General features: G+C 46.1%; 1 protein-coding gene across 1 annotated transcript in view; it reads right to left on the bottom strand.

Annotated features, from left to right (window-relative positions):
* Nucleotides 1-1,165, bottom strand: part of stard13a (StAR-related lipid transfer (START) domain containing 13a) — a 35,285-nt gene extending 34,120 nt beyond the window's left edge. Inside the window, exon 1 of the mRNA XM_042093001.1 lies at nt 737-1,165. Coding sequence (XP_041948935.1) covers nt 737-860 — 124 coding nt within the window. The 5' untranslated portion in view covers nt 861-1,165. The remainder of the gene's footprint in view (nt 1-736) is intronic.
* Nucleotides 1,166-7,500: the final 6,335 nt, after the last annotated feature.

A 7,500-nucleotide genomic window follows, 5' to 3' on the forward strand; every position in this document is an offset into this window, starting at 1 on the left:
GAACGAATGAATGCTGGTTATTGTTAAGAAACTGAAATAGGTAGGACAAGGTATATGAAAAGTAAAATAAGGATACTGAGCTACAGCCCTACAAATTACAGTCAAATTCACAAATGAAGTGACATAGCCTAGAGCCTAAATAATATCAAGCAACGTGAACAGCTTGGAACTCTGCTGACAGGAACGAAAATCTTCATCTGCCTATCATGGTTCATTGCCTACCATACTAGGCCTGTGTGCTCTCTGTTTTCAATGTGAACTGTTTCATATCAAATAGTTCCAGTGCATAAAATTAACTTAAACACCTGACGCGCAAAAAAAAAAAAAAAAAAAATCCTTATGTGCATTACACATACGTTTTGCAACATACGTGAACATTTGATCACAGAGACTAGTAGCCTGGAAAAAAGTTCCTCATGTTGTCCTCCACACTTCCCCAAGCACAAGTGTTAGACTCAGTTAGATTCAAATTCAGTTCAAGGATTCAGTTATGGAGAACAAAGCAGATGTGCCGTCTTCGGCATCTCTTAGCTGTTTGCAAAAAGCGAATAACGGTAGGCTATAATATTTTGACCTTCCCCAATGAAAGCGGATTTCAGGATTCCTCAGCAACGATGCTGCGTTTACTTGAATGTAATGTTACATTTGTTATGTCGATTAACAGGAGTGGGCTACCTAAATCATTTAGCCTAACACCACGGGCATACCGCAACTTTCCGTGTGGTAGGCTACTAACCTGCAAGCCGCCTCTCTCTGACATTTCTCCACAGTAAATCCCAAGCCTTAGATGTGGAGTCGCGCAGCTGCTCGCTGATTGACCGCCGGAGCTGTAGCTTTGTTGACTTTCTTTTCGTTGTCATTGTAAATCGTGACTCATAGTAACGGGGCACCGGTGTGCACACCAAACCGTTATCTTCCAAGACCGGACACTGTTGCCGCAATAGTCGTCACTCCACCTGATTCGAGGCGTTGCGTCACCATGCACCAGGCGCCCATGAAGCCGGGTTACATCTTGCTGAAATACAGAGTAATTCCAACGCGAGTCTTTCCTGTGTAATAAAGCTTAATTGCCTAAGAGTATGCCAGTTCGGTGCAGTTCATATAGTATGTCTCGGCTCTCGTACCGCTGCGTACGGGAGCTCTCAGCCAGCCAGCCAGGACCAGATGTGTGTGAAGTTTCCACTTCATCTGATTACGTATGAGCAGCGTCTCTGGTCTCTACCCCCAAACAAGACACACACACACACACACTCTATCTCTCTCTTTCTGTCCCTCTTTTTCTCTCCCTCCCTCTTTCGCGCTAGTGGTGACAGACAAGTTTGTAATGACTCGTTATGATTATTACACGAAAGCCTATCGTATACAAAAGCAATGAGGGGTTTGCGTAAATTAACAGATCTCACGTACTGCATAGTCCATTGTTTATGCTTATTCAGTGCATTCCTGCATTATCTGGGAAAACTGCACTTCAGATTTTCATAACATACAAAGGTCATCTACATGCATGTTCACTTCAGTGACTATGAGCATTCTGCACAGGTCCACTGTCCCTCTGATACCAATGCTAAAGAAATTTAGAATAAAGACTTCGGATGGAACATCGGAAGGGTAGTCCTGCAGCCAGTTATTGGTGAAATTCCTAAAGGAATCTTTAGGGCTCAGCAAACAGATGAACTGTTGTTTTCTTCATGACCTATGGTTCCAAGGACTGGTCATCCATTCTTCTGAGCAGTGTTACTAAAGGGGCAGATTTTCCACAGAGAAACCATTGCATAACTGGAGGCTGTAGAATGAATGCGTGTCATTGGCTGTGGACTGAATGGCGGTAAATGTGAATGGAATCCCAGGCTCGCGCCTCACAAGTGTCACCCGTTCCTCAGTGGACAATAAGAAAGTGTCCCACGTAGTGGCGCGAAGGGAAAACAGCCAAGGAGAATCAATTTGGGCACATATGGTTTGACACATACACACTGACACACTCACATAAGCAAAAAGACATGCTCAGAAACACACACACACACACACACACACACACACACACACACACACACACATACTCTCAATCACACTCACAAACACACTCAGACATGCATGCACACACACACTCATACACATAGGAAGTTTCTGCTCCTTGTAGGGGTGTCCTGGCCAGGAAATATATGGGTGAGAGTCCCATCACTGGGTGTTGACATGAGATGTCGTGTGGGGTGGGTGGGGGTAGGGTGTGGATGTGTGAGTGTGCGTGTGTAACGAAGTAAGGAAGGAAAGAAAGCTAATACCACAGAAGTGAATTATGCCAACAGACGGAGAGGCTGGCGGAATGCCTTAAAACCAGATACGTCGGAGTGTGAGACAGACAGTCTGAAGGAAGCCTGTACGCAGGTCAGTGGAGCTTTCTTTGACCTGAATGGCAAACACACCAGAGGAGGGATCTTTTACACAAGCGAGACCCTCAAAATAAAACAGGGCTGTAACTTTATCCTGGTATCCAGGAGGGGGCTCGGAGCCAGCATGAAGCCCCCTGAAAGACTCTCAATGAACAGGAGCATCTCACCAAACGGTTGGGGTCTTTTTGCTGACCATGTGAAAAAGAAGTCTGCATTTCTTTGCTCACACATCAGTTATGGGTGTGAAGTCATTTCAGATGAACAGATGAAGAGTGGAAGGACGGCAGAGATAGAGTGAAGCGAGAGAGGAATGCAGAAGTGAGTTACACAGTGACTGGAAGAGAGATAAACAGAACCCAAGGACGGCGCATGACTCTCTCTGTGTGAACGCTGACTGTTTGCAGTCCCAGGTTTTTGGTTCTGCTTCCTCTGCATGTGACTTGTTGTGTACTTGTGTGTGCTGGTGGAGTGGTGTGTCTGATCAGCACCTCTGTCCCCCATGATAGCTGCAGGAGCGATGGGGATGGGGTAAGGGTGGAATGGGGTGGGGGTGGGGGGCTACTGAGTCACTCGGGGCCCCTTTTAGGTGACCCCTCATGAATATGCATCTGAGAGGCCGTGGGCTTTTGTGGAGGGTTGTTGCTCAACTCTGGCATCCGTTGATGGGTTTTTTTTTCTGACATGTTTTTCACCACACACACATTGTTTCCGCACGGTTCACACACACACTTACATACACACACACACTGTTCCGCACGGTTCACACACACACTTACATACACACACACACACACACACACACACAAAGACACACACACACACACACACACACAAGGGGTTGTTTCCCTGGCCACCTGAGAACCTCTCGGATCTTACAGGGCAATCACACGCAGAACAAACTCCCACTATAGCCGCATGCCCTGCAGAACATGGCAGGCCAAGCCAAACAGCCTGCCCTGCCCTCTTCTATGCCCAAACACACTGTCGAGGCGCAGGCGTGTAATCGGATGGGAAAAGGATAGGAGAATGTTTACAGAATCGATGGCTGGGTGGGTGGGTTAGGGGTAGAGAAAGGGGGGAATTATGTGGCCTCTGGACCATCATCGCTCATCTCTGGAAATTCCAATGTTTTGGTTTCTCCTTCATCCTTTTTTTTGTATTTGTTCACAACAGTCAGTTCTCCCACAGAGGAGACTGAGAGAGAGAGAGAGAGAGAGAGAGAGAGATAGAAAGATAGAAAGATAGGGGTCTTTGCACATTGGGATAGTGTTTCAAATCATAAGGAGCCAGGACCACACATTACGAGAGTGGGCGAGCTGAAGGGGAAAGTGGGAGAGAGTGGCCCTCGGTAAGCGCGACGGGTAAATGAGTAACACGCCGTAAAAATCTGCTAGGGGGTTTGCCATTTAACCCTTTCACCGACTCGACCACACCATCACGGTGTCATGTCAGGGGGAAAAACAGAAAAAAAGAAAACACAGCTGTGAAGTGTGCTCAGAGGGTAGAGGCTGCCATTCCTACAAACCGCTAATAATTTTCCCAGCAATCACTCAACGATTGACCATGGGAACAGGCGACGAGGGAATTCCAGAGAGTTAATAATTAAAAATATGCACACTCAAAACTTTATGTCACAGGTAAAATACTTCACTGTTTAAGCTAAGACATACAAATAGAAGTGATATTTTTTTCAGATCAGTTATGTTTACACATTTTTCATCCTTAGAAATCACATGCGATTTATCACCTAATAAGAACCTGCTCTTGCGTCTTAGTTTCTGGCCTATGCTAGGATTAAGGGAAGAGATTGGGCGAGACATCCATTGGCTGAGTGGCTGCGGGGAGCTGCACTGTTTCGTGTGTGTGTTCTCTAGGTGCTAATCCCCTCAGGTTACGGGGCTGTGTTTATGGCTGAGTAACTCCGGCTGGTCCATGAACTAGCAATTGCCCTCTTTCTTTCATTTTGCCTTACTGCCTCACCCCTTCTTTCTTCCCTCTAGTTCTGTGCTTAATCTATTCTCTCTCTCACACACACACATACACACACACACACACATGTGCACACACACACAGACTTTCACGCTCTCTCACTTTCTCAGACACATACACATGCACACACACACGCACTCACACACACACACCCACACCCTTCACCCCACCCCCATGCATAACTACAGATGGATCTATTTTTGGCTCCTGACTCCTTCAAGCATCACTGCACCACCCTTGTGCCCCGTTCTTCCAGCAACCCCACCACCAGACACTCAGGTACGTAGTCTCAGTCCGCAACCCCAACCTAACCCCCCAGCATCTCACCTCTAACCCTGGCTAGTACCCACCCCTCCACCCCTGCTGCGCAGACTCATTTTAAGTGAATCTCATTAGGATTAAGGCAAACTGTCGGACAGATGGCGGTGTTTGCATTGACCTTATTTGCTGGTTGCCTCTTCTGATTGGCGGCACACGTTAAGTCTCCACCGCTGTGGGCATTTGTGTGTTGTATTGGTGATGGGTGTGGGATTGGGACTGCTGACAGAATGGAAAAGCACTACTAACAGCAGGCGCCCTCCCTTAATGGGCCAATAAGACAGCATGAACGCAAATGTTTGCATTGTTTTTAGGCGGACTCGGGCACCACTCAGAAAGCATCAGCGCAAGGCCTGTGTACTGACCCCCAATGCATTAACGTGTGGTACTGAGCGCAGAGTGATTTGGTCCAAAGTGGTTATTCTGTAAACCCTAATTGCTTTCATATCAGTAAACCAGTACATTGAAACAACAGGATGTGTTTGATGGAGATGTATTTCCTTTGGAGTTGGAGTTCATTCATTCTCCAAACATACATAATCATTTCCAGCTCGCTATCTTGACCTTTAATATTTACCTCTTATACGTTCCCTTCCAATCAGCTGTTATGAACACAGACACAGGCTCCTCTGCACTCCTCTCCAAAATGGGTCAGGAGCACTTTTGGAAGTTTTTTCCTTTCGGCATCTCGGAATCTCACCCCTCCCAAAAAAAACCCCCACTGCCCATCCTCTTGAAGTAGTACTGGAGTGCACAGCAATAACACACACTCGCATTGTTTCCAGGGCCCCGGGGCCGTTTTAATTGGTTGCTGAAGCATTTAATAACACTGGTCAGATTATTATCGTGGAGGTGAGGATTAGAGGGGGGGGGGGACTGGGGCAGTGGCCGCGCCAAGGGGGCATGCAGGGGTTGAAACAATAGCTAATGGAGCCCGCGGAAAAAACACTGGACATGTGAGCGCTTCCCCTTTAGCCACGCAAAGCCCAGCTGTTTGTTTTGGCCACTTGACTGGGCTCTTTCTCCCCCGGGGGGCTACAGGGAGGGCGAATCCTTCAGAGTCCTAAGCCGGCTTCTCTCTCCTCTATCTATATCCCTTGCTTTGCTTTTTGGTGTGTTTTCCATAAAAAGTCCTTGGCTTGGGGTTGGAGGTGGGCATAGAGAATTAAATAAAAAAAAAAAACATTTTGAGAAGTTTCTCACAGATTTGCATCGGGAGAGAGGGGAGAGAAAGGAGAGGATAAGTCATGTGAGGCATGGTTCAAAACATATGTTGCTACTGTGTGTGTGTGTGTGTGTGTGTGTGTGTGTGTGTGTGTGTAAAAGGCACCCCCACAGATCAGCTGCCTGTGTTCCTCATGAGGGATGATCCTTTTCTGTCCAGTAATTTTGTTGGATCCCACTGCTCTGAGGCATTATGGATCCCCCTCCCCCACACATACAGTCACACGTACACATCTGATGAATAGCTACACAGATGTACGCCACACAAATACAACTAGCCACCCCAACCCCCCCAACACACACCCCACACACACACATGTTCACAAATCCGTCGCCATTCCACACAGACAACACACACACACACACACACACACACACAAATACACACATGTCTCACAAAGCCCCATATCGGACCACCAACACATGGAAACATACTCCAGCGAGAGACATTACACAAAGCCTTGTTTATGTGTTTACCGTTTCTTGTTTACTCTGAGACTTTGGCGTGGGTTTACAATGCTGTAGTGCTCTCTTTAAGGCTGATGAGGATTCCATTGCTGCGCGGCTATACAGTAATGATGTCTGGGCCATAAATAGCCCCGGACGGCCTAATACACTCAGTCTCATTCTGCCTCAATGGGGCCTCTGCCAACCCTAAGGTTAGCATCTCCATTAGATTATGCACTCAGCAAGGGGGCTATGCTCAGCCGATAGGGACATGAGGAAAAGTCATGGAGAGGGATAGGGAAAGAGAGCGTAAGTGGAAGAGAAAGAGACAGAGAGAGAGAGAGAGAGAGAGAGAGAGAGAGGGATAACTGTAAACTTGCTCTCAATTTCGACTCCACACAGAGACGAACTCAGTGGCCCTGAGTGGCGTGAGTCAGTGTGGTGGCCTCAGACAGAGTCTACGGCCATCAGTAAAGATCCGGAAAAAATCTTCCACTTTTGAATGCAGATAAGAGGAGAGAGGAGGAGGGGGGGGGGGATGCTGACTGCCAAAAAAAAATGGTTGTACTTACGGGAATTCTGCTCCGCTCTGGGGTATTTATGGTGATAAGGGGGGTGCTTGTTAGATCAAATACATTTCTTATTTCATATTTTCCTTGGGTTACAGTAAGTTCAACTGAAATGTTTTTTCCATAGACTGTATAGTTCTATATATACAGTCTATGGTTTTTTCTTCTGCGATTCTAATGATTTTTGCTGTATAATATGACATACGGTTCAAGTGTATTTGAGTATAAAACAAATATAAAACAACTAAAAAAGCAAGGCTTTTGTTCAGATAGCCTTTGTACTACAGTTTCAGGTTAGTGATTAATTCATGATGGAATCATAATGAATTCATGATGAAAATCATAAAGAAGTGGTTTGACAGGAAAGATTTAGCATTCAGACTTTAGGTAAGGTCAACTCCATAACATCAAGGGAACGTGAGAGATCTATGCTATGAATTTAGGATATGCTGAAAGCCTTTTAAGGAAAAGTAATGGAATAAAAAGAGATGGAGAAAGACTGTTAACCCTTAAAGGTGTAGGTTTTTGAACGTTCTAAGTTCCACAACAATTGAAAGTTCTAAAAT

Source organism: Alosa sapidissima, chromosome 5, assembly GCF_018492685.1.
Source record: "Alosa sapidissima isolate fAloSap1 chromosome 5, fAloSap1.pri, whole genome shotgun sequence".
Lineage (NCBI taxonomy): Eukaryota > Metazoa > Chordata > Actinopteri > Clupeiformes > Clupeidae > Alosa > Alosa sapidissima.